The following is a 20,484-nucleotide window of genomic DNA, read 5'->3' on the forward strand; positions in this document are numbered from 1 at the left end:
AGGCACTGATTAAGAAAACTCTTTGCTTTCATAAAATCTATGATTTTGAAAAGAAAAAGAAACTGACTCTGAGAATAGGAAACAGGCAAGCCTGAAAGCTCGAGGGGAAGGAGGGGATAGTGATGAACCTGGAAAAAAGAGAAAGCAGCAGCAAGAATGCTGGCAGGAATGAGAAGGCAGCATGAAGAGGGAGTGGAACTCTCCCTAAACTGTGGGAGACTCACATGTGAGACGGCGGTTGTGCTGAGAAACGGGCTACGTGCAGTACGGCAAGTCTGAAAAAAGGTACTTCTCCCTGACCTTTTGCCTTTACTGATTACATCTTTCTCTAAGACTTTTCTTCCCTTCAGTTTTTAAAATAAAGGGAAGTAAAGATCCTTAAATAAAAGGTTTCTAACAAAAAGAATCCCGTAATAGATGTTAAGTAACCTGAATCTAAAAGCCCTGCCAGAGAGGCCATCTGGCCGGCTGGTGAGAAGCCTCATGAGGCGGCAGGACCTGGGTCTGCCCTGTCTTATGAGAAATCAGGTTTGTGAAAACTCTTCGAATGTACCTCTCTCTCAGGGCTACACTAACACTAACTAAGCACATTCAGAATGATGTTGAAAACGAGAATACCATGGAGGGGTATGAGCACACAGATCCCCTGCAGAGTGCATTCTTTCTAAGTAGACAACACAGGACATCCAATTATAAAAGAAAGTAGCTTAGGAATGTGCACAGTAGCAGAACAAGGAGCGCTAATTATGCAACTTGAATGTTCTACAGCATCATGCTAAAATACCCAGGAGGAAACCCGTCCCGACGGGCTTTTATTTGTTATTAGGCCTCAAAATCAATCCTTGGAACATGGTACACTCTCCCCAAATAGAGTGAAGATAGAAGCAGCCGGTGCGCCTGCGTGACTCTCGTCCGTTCACTGCTGTGTACTGCTGACAGTCCTCCCTGCTGATTAACACACCTTCCCATCAATTATAAAAAGTCAGTGGGTGCTCATGCTTTTTAAAGTAATTCTCCAAACAGTTGTTCCATTTTGTATTGCTTTTTAAACTTAACTCTAAGAGGGAAATAAAATCTAATTTCCAAATTTCTCCCAGTCTCTGTCCCTCCCTCTCCAGTGAACCAATATTAAAAAAAAAAAACAAAAAACCTTCAGTAAATGAGTACCATGGTATGTAATAAAATATGTTACCTTTATTTGTTACAGGTCTGAGATGAGACAAACTCAAAATAAAACTGTCAAAAGCTACTTTGTAAAGAATTTGACAACCTGGGATTAAAGATTAGAGGGGAGTAAAAATCACTTTGAAAAGACAATGAAATGTGAATAATCTGGTCAGTAAAATTCTAATTTTGGAGTTTTTACCTTATAGGTTACTTTTACATTATCAAAAGGGAATGTGTTCTGACTTGGGCAAACCTGGGTTACATTCTTCTTCTTCATTCCATCCCTTCATCACCTAAGTTGGGTTTAACTATTAAATAGAATACTTTAACTTTAAACAAATTAGTTTCATCAATAAACGCACAAGAAAAGATACATACCTGTCCTATTAAAAGACCAGAGACAAAAGCTTTTCCCTGCAGATTGATGTTTGAAAGATACTGGCCAACAGTCTCTTCTACAATGTAGGTTCTTCCCATTATTAAGAACTAATTCAACTTCCTAAATTACAAGAAAAAATATACAGCATGTTTAGGCAAAAACCAGAATTTGCAATGGCTTTTCTCATGGGGATAGTATAGAGAAACTGTACTAACCTGACAATATCCCAAACCTTGCAGTGACTGCTTACTCAATAGAACATTCTTTCTTCCAAATTGTAATTCTCAATAGAGAGTTGCAGGAAATGACTCCCAATCAACTACAGTTGACATAAGCAATAAGCCTAGTCCCATATCTCAGAAGATATGGAAAAGGAAATGGCAACCCGCTCCAGTATTCTTGCCTGAAGAATTCCATGGACAGAAGAGCCTTGTGGGCTATAGTCCATGGGGTCGCAAAGAGTCAGACACAACTGAGCGACTATCAGTCACATATCACAGATAAAGAGAACACTAAGCTAGTGAGCCACACACCAGATTTCTTACTGAAATCGACCATTCCTTGGTTGTATCACCTTTGGTAATTTACTGCAGAGCCTCTCTGTGCTCGTTTCTAAAATAAAAAAGATGATAATTTCTGAGGTGCTCAATGAGAGGTTCAGTTCAGTTCAGTCGCTCAGTCATGTCCGACTCCTTGCAACCCCATGAATCGCAGCACGCCAGGCCTCCCTGTCCATCACAAACTCCCGGAGTTCACCCAGACTCACGTCCATCGAGTCAGTGATGCCATCCCACCATCTCATCCTCTGTCGTCCCCTTCTCCTCCTGCCCCCAATCCCTCCCAGCATCAGAGTCTTTTCCAATGAGTCAACTTTTCACATGAGGTGGCCAAAGTACTGGAGTTTCAGCTTTAGCATCATTCCTTCCAAAGAAATCCCAGGGCTGATCTCCTTTAGAATGGACTGGTTGGATCTCCTTGCAGTCCAAGGGACTCTCAAGAGTCTTCTCCAACACCACAGTTCAAAAGCATCAATTCTTCGGCGCTCAGCTTTCTTCACAGTCCAACTCTCGCATCCATACATGACCACTTGAAAAACCATAGCCTTTGACTAGACGGACCTTTGTTGGCAAAGTAACGTCCCTGCTTTTGAATATGCTATCTAGGTTGATCGTAACTTTCCTTCCAAGGAGTAAGTGTCTCTTAATTTCATGGCTGCAGTCACCAGTGATTTTGGAGCCCAAAAAAATAAAGTCTGCCACTGTTTCCACTGTTTCCCCATCTATTTCCCATGAAGTGATGGGATCAGATGCCATGATCTTCATTTTCTGAATATTAAGCTTTAAGGAGAATCAAATTTATGCATTCAAGAAGCACACTATGGAGACCTACTATGTCCTAAAAACTGTGCTAAAGTGGGATGGCACAAAGATGAATAATACTTGGCCTCTGGCCTTGAGTGACTCAGAGTACAACTAGAATGATGGAAGTAAACAAAAGCAATGTAATAATAACAAAAACATGCAGAGCTTTCACTCGTATAAAGCATTGTTCTAAGTATTTAACATATGGTGACATTTCACACACACACACACACACACACGTACACAGAAAAAAAAAAATAAAGACATGATTCCAAAAACCTAAAAAGAGCCATAGAGACTCTGAAGAAACACAGTAGCAGCATTCTGAATATAGGTAATAGTCATTACCTGCAAAGAAATTCCAATCTTATTCAGGGCAACAAAGCCCAGGCAATTCTAGATGTGCTGGGGTGTCTTAACTAACACCACTAAAATAAACTGCCAGTCACAGTGATTTTGCATTATTCTAAAACTAAAGCCCAGAGAATTGGTTCTGGCCTATTAGATCATCTATTTTTTTTTTTTTTCGGTATTATCTCAAAATGCATTATATTTCTTCCTAGCTCTCAGATTTGCACATATATTTGCTAAGTCTAGAACTGTCTATCATCAGTGCCTCTATAAAGTTAAGGGCTTTCCACTTTTAGCACCTTAAGGTATGCAATTCTGCATATCAAACTCTCTTCTACTTCTCATGCTATTCTACTCCTTTCCTTCTGCCCTAAATAATTCTTAATTCTTACAAGAAATAACAATGGTAGTCACTCCAAGGTTATGATATGTAACTTTCTAATCTTACTTTTTCTAGTGTCATATACTAGCCATGTTAATATGTAAGAAACTGAATGCAATAGGAAGATGAGAATCTTTGGGTTATGAAATCTAGTTGACTGCTGGATTTTTTTTTTTCTTTTCGTGCTCCTTTAAACATTTAAAATGTAACCAATCATATTAGACTAAAGGGTAATACTAAAAATGCAGATCTTCTCTTACACAGTTCAATTTTTCCTGAAATGCTGCATATCAGCAGAAGCTTTGGAAGTTGTTAAAAATTGGATTGAAACCACTCAACTTTCCTGGAGTCTAGTTTGCTCGTCTTCAAAATAAAGAATTTGGATCATAGCAGATTTGAAAACCTAATTTTAGAATCCTGTAAGTCCAAGTATAGAACATCTGTGTTTTCCAAATAGTAGATCAATAATGATGATATTGTGGGCCCAGGACATAATACGGGCTTCCCAGATAACTCAGCGATAAAGAATCTGCCTGCCAAGCAGGAGTTGTGGGTTCCATCCCTGGGTCAGAAAGATCCCCTGGAGAAGGAAATGGCAACCCACTCCAGTACTGCCTGGAGAATTCCATGGACAGAGATGCCTACTGGGCTACAGTCCCTGGGGTGGCAAGGAGTCTGACATGACTTAGCAACTGAGCACATTTGCAAGACATAATACAGTACTGCACATACCAGTAACCTTATTTAAAGTGCTTATACAGAATATTTTAAGGTTTCCTTGGTGGCTCAGATAGTAAAGAGTCTGCCGGCAATGCAGGAGACCAGGGTTCGATCCCTGGGTCGGGTATATCCCCTGAAAGAGGAAATGGCAACCCACTCCAGTATTATTGCCTGGAGAATTCCATGGACAGAGGAGCCTGGTGGGCTACAGTTCATTGGGTCACAAAGAGTCAGACACGACTGAGTGACTAACACACACACAATATTTGAGGGGAAAGAAATCCGAATGAAGCTCCTTTCTGGTATTTTCAAAGGTGGGAGGACTACATTAGGAATGCTTCATTTTCAGTAAAGAATTTAGCAAATTCTTTTCAAGAATAATCGAACATGCAACAATTCCCAGATTCAGCTTAGAAGCCATCGAATTACAATCTGGAAATTCTGTTACGCTGTCAGGATGGTTTTTAAGAATGTGTTTAAAATTTTCTGTTCCGATAGTTTTTCAATTTAACAATATAAACACAAGGCAACATTTTCCGCAACGTTACCTTAAAACATACAAATAAAAGCGACACGCAAACTCCACTTGGTTTTTTCCTGGAGATTAAACGGAACTCCTTACATTTCTGCTAAATCACTGTTACCCACCCCTGCCACCGAAAACAAACAAAAGCACCTAAGTAAGACAAGTCTCAAAACTGGATCTGTGTTGTGTAGGAGTGTCGGTCCATATGTTTCCTGTAATCTGTCCCTTTCTTTTCCTCCTTGAAAAGGCAGCTCTGTGTCCGAGTGCACACATTACACACACACACATGAATTCCACCCTCAAGCTGACTCACCTGTACTCAGACTATGCACACGTGGCAGACAAATCTGACGGACTGTCAGACCACCTGAGGAGGGGGTGAACGTGTAAGTATAAGTCTCCAGGTACCAGATGCCCGTCCGGTCCCAATTCCACAGTCAGTGAATTCATCAGAAAGCGACGGACTTCCCGAAACCCGGGGTCTCTGGAGTCAGGTGGCGCGGATTGATGACGCAAGCTGCCCCCCCCCCCCAAGCTTTTACCGCAGCATCTCAGCCAAAGCTACTGCGGTCGCCACCCCGCCCCCTTCTGGGCGCCATTGAGAGCGTGGCAGTGGCCCAGCGCCTGCTGTCCGGCCCTGCCAAGACCGATGCCCTCTAGTGGCTCAGTGTCTAGAAACCGCCAAAGAGGACGACCCATGACATCCCGAAGCTTTGACGGTAAGGTTGCCTTGCTCTTCGGGGAGGAACGTGGGTTAACGAGTACGATGTGGCGCCACCTCGCGGAGGAGTGGTCCACGCGCAGGCGAGAGTCGGGGGCCGGGGGTGAAAGAAGGAAGCGGAATGGGTGGTGCGGAATAGGACTGACGGAAGGGATTGGAAAAAACTACGTTTCCCAGAAGCCTGCGCGGCTTGAAGCTGGGCGGAGAGGCGGGTGAGAGGAAGCCGGATAGCGGCCCGCAAGACAGGGTCAGAGGCTACCTCTGAACTCAGATTCCCAGGGTGCACAGCTTCCGGCGGCTGCGCGCGCACTGCGAGCGCGGGCGCTGGGCGCGTCTAGTGCCGCGGCTAACACAGAGTTCTATTTCCCAGGGTCCCGCCGCGGGAGTCTCCGGCGGGCGGGCGCGCGCGAGCTACCGAGTGAGGAGGTCGAGGCGGCCGCCCGGACTTCTGGGTCCTCTGTGTCTTCGCCTTTCTTTGCCGTTTCTGCCGCGTCGACCGCTGCCGCCGCGGTCCCTGGCCCAGTCGACATGGCGGCAGTGTTGCAGCAGGTCCTGGAGCGCACGGAGCTGAACAAGCTGCCTAAGTCCGTCCAGAACAAACTTGAGAAGTTCCTTGCTGACCAGCAGTCCGAGATCGACGGCCTGAAGGGGCGGCACGAGAAATTTAAGGTGGAGAGCGGTAAGTGCGGCGCTCTTCCCGCCCTTGTTTCTGGGCCCGACTCCACAGCGGATGCTGCTCTTCCCTTGCAAGCTCGCTGTGCCCACAGCTCCCCTGGTAGCATCGCTTCTCCTCAGTGGGCACCGTAGGCCTTCTCTCAACTACACGCCCTCCCGGTTTGATACGAAAGAGCTTTTTTGTTTTTAAAACCTGACTCTACGTGGACTTTCCTTTTGTTTGTAATTAGAGTGGTCGCATTTAGGAAAACCTGACGAACGATGTCCAGCAAACCCACCGTGGTGATTGGAGTCTATTTACTCGTCTCTGAGAGTGTGCGACTCTTGACTCTTCTAAGCCTGTCTTTATGTTGCACGTTAAATGAAAGTAGTTTTTGCTGTTTTCTAGTAGTCTATGTTCAGAGGCCTATGTCTAATTGATAACTTCCTGCATTTGTTCTGACTGTCGCTTTGGTCTGGTGATGAACTAAATGTACAAAAAACGAGTAGGTGCCTGAGAAGCACAGTAGACGTGCAGTATGTTTAATGTATCTTACTTCTCTCTAAAAATTGAAGTTTGATAGAAAATATATTAAGGTCTGTTTACAAATACCTGTAGTAAACCCACACGTAAGAAAGTTCATGGCATAGTGACTTGAACAACGTCTAAAAAAGATTAAGATCATAGTAATTACCAGTGGTAATATGTCGATACAGAATTGATATTGAAAATTAAACCGTTTGTGTGTCTTGGTTTACCAGTTTTTGGGGGGTAGGTTGGGGTGGGGATTGTAACTGGTTTTGCTAAGTGGATTGAAACTCCTTAAGTGAGTTTTCGTTTAAAAAACCAAAACAGTTGTAATTGTCAAGCAGAATTGATGTTGAAAATTATCTGAATCCCAACGCTGAATATAGTACACTGCATTGTATTTGTTGATTTACAAAATAAACATTGAATGTCTTCCATGTGACTGATACTTTGAAGTTATCAGTTGCTTCCCTTGAAAAATTAACAAATATTTTTACATAAATTTAGTAATTTTGTATGTTCGGGTGTTATTTTGGCTATTTTAATACAAGCCTTTTTAAAACAAATCAGTTATTAACCTAAATGATTTTTTTTCCATTTAATTATTTTGGGGAGAGTTTGCTTTATGCTAAGAAGTCAGTTGATGTTGGGGGGAAATACCATGATAAATAAAACATGTTGCCAGCCTTGAGGAATTTTGTAATCTTGTGGAATAAACATAAAAATTATTTGTTAAAACCCCATTCAGGCTTTATTTTCTTTTGTCATATACGTATAAGTCAGCTGGAAATGTTGCATTGAAGTCCTTTATCGTACTGGCTATTTGTCTTTACTCAGATTCGCTCTTATATGAAGTGTGGGTTCCAATATTATGTCCTAAATCTTAAAATCAAGGTTATTAAGAATAAGTAGCAATGTTGACAATGTACATGTGTGTGTTTGATTTTTTCTTTTTTTCCTCTGATCATCTGTAGAACAACAGTACTTTGAGATTGAGAAGAGACTGTCCCACAGTCAGGAGAGACTTGTGAATGAAACCCGAGAGTGTCAAAGCTTGCGGCTTGAGCTAGAGAAGCTCAGTAAGTATTTAGTTATGTCTTTCTAATATTTTGGGGGTATTGAGGTCGGCTACTCCTTTAGACGCTTTGAAAATATTTAATTACTGTATATGAAAATATTGATTGTCCTTATTTTAATTTATGGTAATATTAGGATTTTTTTTTTCATTCAGCAGTAAAGACATTCAAAGAGTACAGGGCTTGTTGGTCAGGAGGTGTGGGTTCTAGTTCTGACTGCTGTTAAAAGCTCTTTTGTCATATAAATCGTGATAGTGTTTATTGTTTACAAAATGGCTAGGACCGCTTGTCTGTCTACTTCCAACAGCTGTATATGTCAAGTGAGGTGTGTATCAACACATTTTGAAAAGGCTAAAGCACTATGCAACTGAAAAAGTAAAGAGAGTGACTTAATTATTTTTATGTTGAAAAATTAAAGCCTATTAGTTCCATTATAATATTTGTGTTTTAACTCTCATTATAATTTTTATAAATATTTAAAAATCTAAGGATGTAATTTCTGCTTTAAGGTTTAATTTCCTTGAAAGCTGAGCAGCCAGTTTTCTTCATAAGTTTTCTTACATCACTGATGCTGCTGCTACAAGTCCTGAAAATACATAAGATCTGAAAGATGATCTGTTTTATGTGCTTTGTTTGCAGTAGAAAAAAAGCAAATGTAGGAAGATCTTTATAGAGTTCAGTTCAGTTCAGTCGCTCAGTCGTGTCCGACTCTTGGCGACCCCGTGAATCGCAGCACACCAGGCCTCCCTGTCCATCACAAACTCCCAGAGTTCACTGAGACTCACGTCCATCGAGTCGGTGATGCCATCCAGCCATCTCATCCTCTGTCGTCCCCTTCTCCTCCTGCCCCCAATCCCTCCCAGCATCAGAGTCTTTTCCAATGAGTCAACTCTTCGCATGAGGTGGCCAAAGTACTGGAGTTTCAGCTTCAGCATCATTCCCTCCAAAGAAATCCCAGGGCTGGTCTCCTTCAGAATGGACTGGTTGGATCTCCTTGCTGTCCAAGGGACTCTCAAGAGTCTTCTCCAACACCACAGTTCAAAAGCATCAATTCTTCGGCGCTCAGCCTTCTTCACAGTCCAACTCTCACATCCATACATGACCACAGGAAAAACCATAGCCTTGACTAAATGGACCTTTGTTGGCAAAGTAATGTCTCTGCTTTTGCATATGCTATCCAGGTTGGTCATAACTTTCCTTCCAAGGACTAAGCGTCTCTTAATTTCATGGCTGCAATCACCATCTGCAGTGATTTTGGAGCCCAGAAAAATAAAGTCAGCCACTGTTTCCACTGTTTCCCCATCTGTTTGCCATGAAGTGATGGGACCAGATGCCATGATCTTCGTTTTCTGAATGTTGAGCTTTAAGCCAACTTTTTCACTCTCCACTTTCCCTTTCATCAAGAGGCTTTTTAGTTCCTCTTCACTTTCTGCCATAAGGGTGGTGTCATCTGCATATCTGAGGTTATTGATATTTCTCCTGGCAATCTTGATTCCAGCTTGTGTTTCTTCCAGCGTTTCTCATGATGCACTCTGCATATAAGTTAAATAAGCAGGGTGATAATATACAGCCTTGACGTACTCCTTTTCCTATTTGGAACCAGTCTGTCGTTCCATGTCCCATTCTAACTGTGGCTTCCTGACCTGCATACAGATTTCTCAAGAGGCAGGTCAGGTGGTCTGGTATTCCCATCTCTTTCAAAATTTTCCACAGTTTATTGTGATCCACACAGTCAAAAGCTTTGGCATAGTCAATAAAGCAGAAATAGATGTTTTTCTGGAACTCTCTTGCTTTTTCCATGATCCAGCGGATGTTGGCAATTTGATCTCTGGTTCCTCTGCCTTTTGTAAAACCAGCTTTACAACATCAAAAAACATCAGGAAGTTCACGGTTCACGTATTGCTGAAGCCTGGCTTGGAGAATTTTGAGCATTACTTTACTAGCATATGAGATGAGTGCAATTGTGCAGTAGTTTGAGCATTCTTTGGCATTGCCTTTCTTTGGGATTGGAGAGTAGGGACATCATAATATTTATTACTAGATACAGCTGGATTTTAATTTGATTGGGAATGCAAGAAGCTAATAAGAGAAAAACGAAGTATCAGTCTTCTTAGCTGAGTCCATGCCCACTGGCTATATATTTGAGTTGAAATTCTTTTTTGGCTAATTTTGGCACATCTCATTATTAAAACATGATGTATACACACGATGGTATGTATACCTTTGTAATGAGAATATAAATATTGAGTAGCTGCATGTGACTCATCACCTATACATTGTTTTATCTTGGCATGAAAAATAAAAGGTTTGTAGAGCAGTAGTGCTAAAAAATTTCAAGAAAATGACTGATCACAGCTTATATGAAATCTGGAAAGGGGAGAGGGAGGAGAAGATGGGGACAAATTTAGATAGACACACTTTGCTGGGTGTACAGTTTTTTTTTTTTTTAATGTTATTCTGAATTTGTAAGTTTAGAAAGCTGTAAATAGCATTAAAACTATATAGAAAATCTAGACTAAATTAGAATTTTTTTTCTTTTAATAAGCCAGTTTAACTTGGAAATAGTAATAATTGCTCATTAAATCACTAGTACATAATACGTGTTTTAGTGGAAGAAAATTTCAGAAAGTATATTCTTCCTAATTATTGACATAACATTTAATAGAGAAACTATAAGGGGAGGTAATACATTATAGGTGGAGATCCTAGGACTAAAAATTCAGTATTAAGTATAGCTCTTTTTAAGGCCATAAACCAGCTGAATTACAATTATCTGTTATTGTGATGTATTCTGTACACACTTTATGTGGTTTAGATATTATTTGGTTTCTTGATTTTTGTCTTTAATTTAATTTTTAATAAATTAAATTTAATTTTAATTTATTAAATTTAAAATTTTAATTTAATTAAAATTTAAAATTTTAATAAATTTAATTTAATAAATTAAAAAAATCTAATTTTTAAATTTGTAAATATAGTTCAGTTTTTTATGATTGATTTAGAAGACGTCATTGAAAAATAAGGAAATGAGTAATTGCAAATACTTTCTCCTAAGAATTGTGGCTAAAATGATTGCAAATATGATTTTGCAGACAGGATAGCATATTTAAAAAGTTGTACTAGAAATGCAGTAAATTTGGGTTGTACTTAAGAATTTGAAATGCAGTGTTATACAACTCAACCTTTCTGAAACTCAGTTTCTTAATTTCAAAGTGTGTATGGGTGACAGTTGAATAAAAGCTGTCATTGCACATTTTAAGCTTACGTGTGTGACATTCATAAAATTCCTTTTATCCAGACAGTCAATTGAAGGCACTTACCGAGAAAAACAAGGAACTTGAAGTTGCTCAGGATCGCAGTATTGCCATTCAGGTAATAGTTATTCCTGTGAATAAAGCTGATTGTGAACATGAAACTTGAGGAATTTTTCTGTTCTAATTGTGCTTATTGTTCATTCAGTCAATGGGAAGATGAAATATGTTCAATTAGGAGAAGCTACTAACAAAAATGTGTATACATAAATTTCTTAGTGGGATTTTATGTTGTAATGATTAATTGGACATTCTTTTTACTTATTGGAAAATATGAGTATTTGATATGAAAAAAAACACATTTGTTATTAGCTATGTAGCTCTTAAGTCATGATTTTTAAAAAGGGTTTTTTTTTTGCATTGTAACTAAAATGCCATAAATTTGTAAGTAGGGTAGACATTCAGGCTGTATGTGCCTAGTCGCTCCATTGCCTCCTACTCTTTGTGACCACATGGACTGCAGCCCACCAGGCTCCTCTGTCCATGGGGATTCTCCAGGCAAGAATACTGGAGTGAGTTGCCATGCCCTCCTCCAGGGGATCTTCCCAACCCAGGGATTAAACCCAGGTCTCCCACATTGCAGGCAGATTCTTTACCATCTGAGCCACCAGGGAAGCCCAGGTGTTCATAGATCCATCTATATCCATCTACCTACTCACCTACTTACCTACCATTCTTTTAGAAATTACCTATTTAATGCTTACTGTTGCCCAGTCATTATTTCAAGTATTTCAGTGCAATTGGGGATATGGGTGAATCTACACTGATTAATCATTTCTTTAGAGTAGTGATTAAGAATAACAGATTGATGGTGATCACAAGGATTGCAGGCCAGTTTGTTTAATAAAGTGACCTTCAGACTCTTGGCGTTGGTTTTTAAAAAATTTGCTTTTGATTTGAAGTTAAGAAATACATACAGAAAGTATTTATTGTGGGAAAGAGTGATAGACTTGATTCAATAGAAATGTAAAATTTTCTACATACAAAGAACAAATAGAATCACCAAAAAGTATTTTCTCATTAAAAATATGACTATATATATATCTATCTTTAATACATGACTACTTTAAAATTTTAAGAAAACCATTCAAGGGGGGAAATGGGCAAGGGAGTTTTTAAAAACATAGGACTCTGTACAAATAGCCAATAACAATATGATATGTTATTCTGCTTCACTCATAATCAGGAAAATGCAGATAGGGTAACAGGATATAATTATTTTTCACTTCCCCATGTTAACATTGGTTTTTCTTTTTTTCTCTGTTGGTTTTTAAAGCATAATCTTCAGTTCTGGCATAAGGGGCTTGAGATAGGCAGTTATGACTTAAAAGTCTATAAATTGCCATTGTCTTGTTACAAAGTAATTTGTCAAAATATATTAAGGGTTTTAAGTAATTCCATTTCTGGGCCTATTTCTTGAGAAATAATTTGAACCAGGGTACAGTGATAGTCGTCAGTTTTATTTTATGACAGAAAAATTAGATGTAAATCAAGTTTCCTATGAAGGCCTGTTGAAGTAATTATATAATTATATGACACTTCCAAGTAATTAGAAAGTGACATGGGAAATTTTTTTTTTAACTTTTTATTTTGTTTTGGAATATAGCCGATTAAGAAACAATATTGTGATATTTTCAGGTAAATAGTGCAGGAATCCAGCCATACATATACATGTAAGCATTCTTCCCCAAACTCCTCTCCCATCCAGGTTAGAGATTATTTTTGTGAATCTAGGAAAAGTAATCTAAAAAATCTAGAATATGAACAGAAGTATTGAGATTATGGGTAATTTTTAAACATTTTGATGTATAAGCCATGAGGAAGAAAATCCAGCAAATTTAAACCACAGCTAATGATAATTAAAATGCCAATTCCATGTTCATTTCTTTATAATTGATCAATTTGATTTTCATATTTAAATATATTATGCTTATTCCTTTATGTGACAGAGCCAGTTTACAAGGACGAAGGAAGAATTGGAAGCTGAGAAAAGAGACTTAATTAGAACCAATGAGAGACTATCTCAAGAACTTGAATATATAACAGGTATGAAGAACTAGCTTTAACTTCTAACTTCACTCTTCTCTTCTAATAGAGCTAAGATTTAATGCCCAGTCCATTTCTATTGGCTGGTGTTTGTCATAGCTCATAGTAGATTTCAGAGTAATGTATCAGATCATTCTAAGTACTTAAAGAATGCTACAGACAAATACACAAATGAAAAACATCTCAGAATTTGGGCCAAGGTTTATGTACCACGATATGGTTTATAGTATTGAAATTGGGAACTTGTTTAGATGTTTGGTTGTAGAGGCTGAACACCTTCATTTTGTACAGGCATCTTGCTGTCCACAAGCATACAATTTAGGGACCTAAAAGGAGAGCCCATATTTGAAAGGGCAGACCGAAGGAATTAGGAAGCAAGAATATAGAATATAATACAGTTGATGTATTTAAATGAATGTGACTCTTAAGCAGTTTAATGGTATCCAGTTCCCTTTGGGTCCTTTTTCTAAGAGTTTTGAGAAATTTTATTTCTGCCAAAGAAAGAATAAATATTTATTTTACTATACAATAATAGTCAATTCAGTAACTAGTTTCAGAAAAAAAGTTACTTTTGATCAACTAGTGGGTAGGTAAAATTAAGTTTTCTCATAAAAACCTGCATGTAAGGAATATAAGAAAAATTACATGTATATCCTGGCTGGTTTTGAGTATAAATTTTTGATATATATACTTGCTTTTTAACTTAAGAAATGGCTAATTTGTGAATTTTTAATAAACTTTTGGTTAATATGAGGAAATTAATGTAATATTGTATATTTAACTTTACATATTGCATTTAAAATAACCAGTATAATTTGCATATTTGGTTGGATGCATGAATTTGGCTTCATTTAAAATTAAATTTGTGATTAAGCATGGGAGAAGCAAGTTAAAATAGAATTGAGAACTACTTATATTCGATGTTTATATTCCTAGAGATGCATTTTTGATATTTGGTTCCTCTGAGCATTAATCATTTTCCCTTTCTCTTCTGACCTTTCTAGAGGATTTTAAACGTCTAAATGAAAAACTTAAGGAAAGCAATGCAACAAAGGGTGAGCTTCAGTTAAAACTGGATGAACTTCAAGCTTCTGATGTTTCTGTTAAGGTGAGAAACAAGTAATTTCTAATGCACAAAATACAACATTTGCTTTATACTCACCTAAATTATAATTTAAATATAGGCAAATTATCTATAAAGTACTTAAAAGCCATATTTTTTTAATATCGGGACTAAGTTTTAAGACAATTTTGATTGAACTATTTTGTTTATAGGGTATTTAAATTTCATATACTGTTTATCTGGTTCTGTTTTCTGTTAAGAATGCATGCAAATAGTGATTTCTGTTGTAAAATAAAACTCTGCTTTTGTCCCTTAGCTACACACAAAATCTTTTGAATAACCATATATTAATCTTTCCCTATAAACCTTTTTTTCTCGATTTCCTTAGTATCGAGAAAAGCGCTTGGAGCAAGAAAAGGAGTTGTTACATAATCAGAATACTTGGCTCAATACAGAGTTGAAAACCAAAACTGATGAACTTCTGGCTCTCGGCAGAGAAAAAGGAAATGAAATTCTAGAGCTTAAATGTAATCTTGAAAACAAAAAGGAGGAGGTAAGTTAGTAAACTTACCAAAATGTAAGTTGTTGGTTACAACTTATGTTTGTGTGCCAACTTATAAAAATTTATTTAGTGGAATACCAAATTAAATATTTTGTAAGATTAGCGATTCAAATGTGGAGGATATAACACATAAACAATTGGCCTCAAAAATTAACCAATTTCATTTAAATAAAGAACTTAAGATATTCTTTGATGAATTTTGATAATGTCTTCTGACTTATAGTGTATCTTTCCTAAGATACATGTTTAAGAAGTGGTGGTTAGATTCTGTAAGCTAAATCCAAACATGTTCTTATGTGAGCTGCTATTTTTCATTTTCTTAAGCATTCATATTTTATATAAAATGCTTTTTTTAAAAATAATTATTTATTTTGGGGAATGCAAGGTTTTCATTGTTGCAGGCAGGCTTTCCGTAGTTGCAACTTGTGTGGGCCACTCTCTGCTTGCAGCTCACAGGCTCTAGAATGTCAGCTCAGTAGTTGTGGCCTGTAGGCTTAGCAGCCACATGGAGTCCTTCTACACCAGGGATCAAACCTGTGTCCCCTGCATTGGCGGATTGTTAACCACTGGACCACCAGGGATGTCCTATAAAATGCTTTTTTGATAGGTGGGGATTATTTAGCTTTTATTTGGCAGTGAAACTTTGTATCAAATTAGTTTCAGTTAATACAGTATCCACTACTGCCCCCACCCCCCACCTAACTCTGCATTTTTGTTTCTAGGTTTCTAGAATGGAAGAACAGATGAATGGCCTGAAAGCATCAAATGAGAATCTTCAAAAGCATGTAGAGGATCTGTTGACCAAACTGAAAGAGGTATAGTTGACCCCTTTAAAAATGTCTCTTTTATGAAAATATTGTAACACTCCAGAACCTGTTAATTGTTAAATGATTACATGTTTTGCACTGTTCCTAACACCATAAAGTATCTAGAACACTTTTATATATTGTAGTTAGGCTAAAATCACTAGAATCAGTTGTATACCACACCTAAAGTACTATCTAAAAATAAGTATGGTTAATTTTAATGACATTTAACTACTCTGCTTTAAGGTAAAAATATCAAACATTTTATCCTTAAGGTAATTCATCACTATCATGACAACTGATTTTAATTGTAGTGGTGTTTTAATCTTTACCTCTACTTTCGAAACTGAATTTTTTATCTTGGCATTTGGTAAGCATTCTAAATTCAGTTCAAATGAGACTCTTGTAATTGGTTTTTTGGTGTTTTGTTTTTTTTTTCAGGCCAAGGAACAGCAAGCTAGTATGGAAGAGAAATTCCACAATGAATTAAATGCTCACATAAAACTCTCTAACCTTTACAAGGTAAATACTTTACCATACATTTTCGTGCCCTAATGTTGCATTAATGGACGTTGGGTAACTTTTTTAAGATTAAATTTTAGAGTGCTGCTGATGATTCAGAGGCAAAGAGCAATGAACTGACCCGAGCAGTGGACCAGCTACACAGACTTTTGAAGTCAACTGGAGAAGGTAAGACTTTTCAATTATGGGAAGATTGTTCCTGTTTTTAGATAGAAGGTACTGTTTTCTTTACCCTTGTGTAGATTTAGAGGTCAGATTAACTTTATTAGGGACAAAATTTGATATATAAGAAAGATGCTTAGATCAAATTTTAAATTCTGTTTCAGCAAATAGTATATTTGAAAACATAGGTAGCTAATGTTTTTCTGTTTTTTGCATCTAATAGCCTTATATGTGTTCTGATTTCTAATAGGAAGTTTTTCTTCCATTTTTGAAACATTTACTTTGATAAATATTAATACATATGGGTTTATAGTTTGGGTACTGTCTTAATCCATAAGTAAGTATTACTTTTTAAGTTATAACGTGTATTTTAAAGTCTTTGGTTTTCTTCTATACTTGCTTTTTTTTTAATGTAAGTTATTTATGTATGATCTTTTCCAGTTATTGCTTGTGTTCTAAACATCTAAGATCAGATTAAGCCAAAGAGTTACTTAGAGCCACTGTTTTATAGTTTGAGTTCCCCTAGTTTCCCACTTTTATAAGAGAGATGGCAAAGAAGAAATAGATTCACTAGGCCACACACCTCAGGAATTATAAGTACATTAAGAGCATCAACCACAGCACCTGTAGAATTTAATATTGTCTGTTGAAGGGAAAAATAATGACTATTCTGTTTTATAAACTCAAGGATTTTAATTATGTTTTTGGTTATTCTGTCTCTGTCATGTTGTTAGCCAGTAAAGGATTTCAGGAACATATCATAGAGGTGGAAGAATCTAAAGATCGAATGGAAAAAGAAATGCTTGAGAAAATAAGGAAATTAGAGAAGGAATTAGAGAATGCAAATGACCTGCTTTCTGCCACAAAACGTAAAGGTATGGGTTAATAGACGGCTTACTGAAGGCTAGAAATACTGAAACTTTCCTACGTCATCCTCACTTAATGTCACTAATAGTGGTTCTTACTGTCAGGTGTAAGTACCAATTGATCACACATGACTGTGTGTTAGTTTCTGGAATAGTTTTAACTATTAACACTGCATGGTTTTTAGAATTGTGTTAAATGATTATTTGTTGTCGTACGGAAGTCTTTGTAGGAATTTATGCATAATGTACAGTAGGTGTCACTTTTTGCTTGTTTTGTAAGAAATATTAGTGGCTTTAGTTTGAAATTTTCCAGAAGTATACTAGATTCTGTGTGTTGGCACAGGGGCCATCTTATCTGAAGAAGAGCTTGCAGCCATGTCTCCTACTGCGGCCGCTGTAGCTAAGATAGTGAAACCTGGCATGAAGTTAACTGAGGTAAGAAGGATCTCAAATCTTGTTTTCCATCAGCAACAAGCGTTTAGACCTCTCTGACTCTTCCTCCCCCCAAAATTTATTCTTGTTGTTTAATGATTAATATATCGTTTTAGGGAAGGCTTTCTTGGTTCCTGGTTCTATGCAACATATAGTAAACATTTCCATCTTGTGTAATTGCTGGATGAATGTTTGTAAAGAAGCTATACAGGCTATATAATGCTTGGATTTGAAATGATCTCTCTTCTTTCAGCTGTATAATGCTTATGTGGAAACTCAGGATCAGCTGCTTTTGGAGAAACTAGAAAACAAAAGAATTAATAAGTATCTAGATGAAATAGTGAAAGAAGTTGAAGCCAAAGCACCAATTTTGAAACGCCAACGTGAGGAGTATGAGCGTGCACAGAAAGCTGTGGCAAGTTTATCCATTAAGCTTGAACAAGCCATGAAGGTTGGTTCCATTCCTAAATTTTAACTGTAGAAAAAATACATAGGAGAAATAATTTACTAAGTAGGATGGTTCTTTCTTAGAAATAAAGAATTTACCTCAAAAGCTAATTGCTTTTTCAGTGGTAGAAAGTGAAGTCGCTCAGTCGTGTCCGACTCTTAGCAATCCCGTGGACTACAGCCCACCAGGCCCTCCATCCATGGGATTTTCCAGGCAAGAGTACTGGAGTGGGGTGCCATTGCCTTCTCCGTTAACAGCGGCTAGGCATATTATATTTACTTGGAGCTGGTATACTTGGTGACAGCCTTAGTGCCCTCGGACACGGCGTGCTTGGCCAGCTCCCCAGGTAGCAGCAAGCGCATGGCGGTCTGGATCTCCCTGGATGTGATAGTCAAGCGCTTGTTGTAATGCACCAGGCACGATGCCTCGCCAGCGATGCGCTCGAAAATGTCATTGACAAAGGAGTTCATGAGGCCCCTGGCCTTGGACGAGATGCCGGTGTCCAGATGGACTTGCTTCAGCACCTTGTACACGTACACTGAGTAGCTCTCCTTGGGGCTGCGCTTGCGCTTCTTGCCGTCCTTCTTCTGGACCTTGGTCACAGCTTTTTTAGAGCCCTTTTTAGGGGCAGGAGCAGACTTAGCCAGTTCAGGCATGTCTATAATGACAACACCCAACAACACAGAAGTCAGTGGTAGGGTAATTATATATTTTAAAGTTTGTCGTTACATTATTAAACATCTCTAATTGCAAAGTGTTTTATCTTTATTCAGCAAACATTGAAAACCTTTAGCATTTTTTAAGACGTTTGGGATGTTTTCTGTAGGGTTCTCTAGTGGATGATAAATAGCCACACTCTCTTTTTGTGATAGAACCTTTCTAAATTTAGCAATGATCGTTTTTTGTCAGGCAGTTCTGATATTCTGTCTGGATATGATAATACTGTTTGTTGAAAAGAACTCCTTTATAAAAATATCATTTCACAATTTGGCAAATCTTTATATACATTATTTTGTTACTGTTCCTCTGTGTATTAGAAGTACCAAGGAAGTTTAAGAATATTCTTCATTTCTTTAGATTCCTTTTTAATAGGTATTGGTTTAAGAAGAGTATTTATATGCTGGCTTCCCAGGTGGTGCGAGTGGTAAAGAACCTGCCTGTCAATGCAGGATACGTAAGAGACGCAGGTTCAATCCCTGGGTTGGGAAGATTCCCTAGAGAATGGCATGGCACCCCACTCCAGTATTCTTGCCTGGAGAATCCCATGGACAGAGGAGCCTAGTGGGCTACAGTCCATAGAGTCGCAAAGAGTTGGACACGACTGAAGCAACTTAACATGCACACGTGCACAATGTTGTTTTTTATTAAGATACAGCTATTAATATTACTGAGAAATCTTTGAGAGTTATTAAACAAATTTTATTGAAGGAAATCGGTTAAATCAATTTGTATGTGCTAAATAGTATAAATGCATCTCTGTGGTGTGTGTGTGTGTGTGTGTGTGTGTGTGTGTGTGTGTGTGTGTTAGTCACTCAATCTGCCCAACTGTTTATGACCTCATGGACGGTAGCCCACCAGGCTCCTCTGTTCATGGAATTCTCCAGGCAAGAATACTGGAGTGGGTAGTCATTACCTTTTCCAGAGGATCTTCCTGACCCCAGGAATTGAACCCAAGGCTTCTGTATTGCAGGCAGATTCTTTAACATCTGAGCCACCAGGGAAGCCCAAATGTGTCCTTAATTTGACTTAAACTTTTATTGTTGTTGTTATTATATTTTAGATGTCAGTTTAAATCAGGGTGTGTTGTGTCTTAATGGTCTCTTTTTCCTAAATCAAATTATGTCTAGCAGTCTTGCCTTGGGAGAATATGGGGCATTAAGACACACCCCTGCCCCTCTGGTGTGGTTTAAAAAGAGGTCCTTTGGATCTCCTTGACTTTCTCACTGTTGAAAGTGAGCATTTTACCTGAAGCTTATTGTCTGAGGAGGCAGTAAAGTGGAGGGCTTAAGAATCAGGTAATAGCGGCTGTTCACTGTGGGAAAACCTGTTAATTCATCACTAATGTGCAGGTACAGTAATAAATACAGACTTTTTTCATAACTTCCAAAAGCTTTAAAAATAATTTCAGTATCTTTTTTTGTAGCCGAATCTTTTGTCCATAACATATATCATGTCCAGTCTAGATTCTGTGGTGCTCATTTCTCAGATTTCTAGAATTTTATAACTAAGTTTCTTTCTTCCTTGGCATCTTAATTGATCCCAGTTTGAACTCAGTAGGTTTCTGTTATTACCATTTTTCATGAATATTTGCCTGCTTCATCTTGTCTCATACTTATTCCTGCTGAAATTGGTTTATCCTTGTACCTTGAGGGCATTGTGCTCAGAGGCACTTGAAACACC

At 38.0% G+C, this 20,484-nt stretch overlaps 3 protein-coding genes across 5 annotated transcripts in view; 1 reads left to right on the forward strand and 2 right to left on the reverse strand.

Moving 5' to 3' along the window:
• The window catches only part of ODR4 (odr-4 GPCR localization factor homolog), a 36,533-nt gene extending 31,199 nt beyond the window's left edge, over positions 1-5,334 (reverse strand). For both annotated transcript variants that reach the window (XM_086343332.1, XM_086343331.1), the window contains exons 1-2: positions 5,200-5,334; positions 1,546-1,666 (exon numbers count right to left, since the gene is read on the reverse strand). In XM_086343332.1, the coding sequence (XP_086199458.1) occupies positions 1,546-1,644 (99 nt within the window). In that variant the 5' untranslated portion in view covers positions 1,645-1,666; positions 5,200-5,334. The remainder of the gene's footprint in view (positions 1-1,545; positions 1,667-5,199) is intronic.
• Positions 5,303-20,484, forward strand: part of TPR (translocated promoter region, nuclear basket protein) — a 65,001-nt gene continuing 49,819 nt past the window's right edge. The window contains exons 1-13 of one of the 2 annotated variants that reach the window (XM_086343325.1): positions 5,303-5,605; positions 5,978-6,286; positions 7,765-7,869; positions 11,165-11,238; positions 13,127-13,223; positions 14,228-14,331; positions 14,675-14,839; positions 15,571-15,663; positions 16,096-16,176; positions 16,257-16,344; positions 17,073-17,213; positions 17,548-17,639; positions 17,890-18,087. In XM_086343325.1, coding sequence (XP_086199451.1) covers positions 5,536-5,605; positions 5,978-6,286; positions 7,765-7,869; positions 11,165-11,238; positions 13,127-13,223; positions 14,228-14,331; positions 14,675-14,839; positions 15,571-15,663; positions 16,096-16,176; positions 16,257-16,344; positions 17,073-17,213; positions 17,548-17,639; positions 17,890-18,087 — 1,617 coding nt within the window. In that variant the 5' untranslated portion in view covers positions 5,303-5,535. Of the gene's footprint in view, positions 5,606-5,903; positions 6,287-7,764; positions 7,870-11,164; positions 11,239-13,126; positions 13,224-14,227; positions 14,332-14,674; positions 14,840-15,570; positions 15,664-16,095; positions 16,177-16,256; positions 16,345-17,072; positions 17,214-17,547; positions 17,640-17,889; positions 18,088-20,484 lie in introns of those variants that run through there. The other variant, XM_086343326.1, reaches the window with a different exon arrangement.
• LOC147356193 (histone H2B type 1-L-like) lies at positions 18,292-18,761 on the reverse strand. Its single transcript, XM_086343337.1, has one exon. The coding sequence runs from the start codon at positions 18,738-18,740 to the stop codon at positions 18,360-18,362; it is 381 nt and encodes a 126-aa protein (XP_086199463.1). The 5' UTR covers positions 18,741-18,761; the 3' UTR covers positions 18,292-18,359.

The sequence above is a fragment of the Bos grunniens genome, chromosome 16, assembly GCF_055505025.1.
Source record: "Bos grunniens cultivar Pamir isolate PY7600 chromosome 16, Bosgru_T2T1.0, whole genome shotgun sequence".
Classification (NCBI taxonomy): Eukaryota; Metazoa; Chordata; class Mammalia; order Artiodactyla; family Bovidae; genus Bos; species Bos grunniens.

Coding starts and splice junctions, on each gene's coding strand:
- LOC147356193 (XM_086343337.1), bottom strand. CDS start 18,740: ATGCCTGAACTGGCTAAGTCTGCTCCTGCCCCTAAAAAGGGCTCTAAA.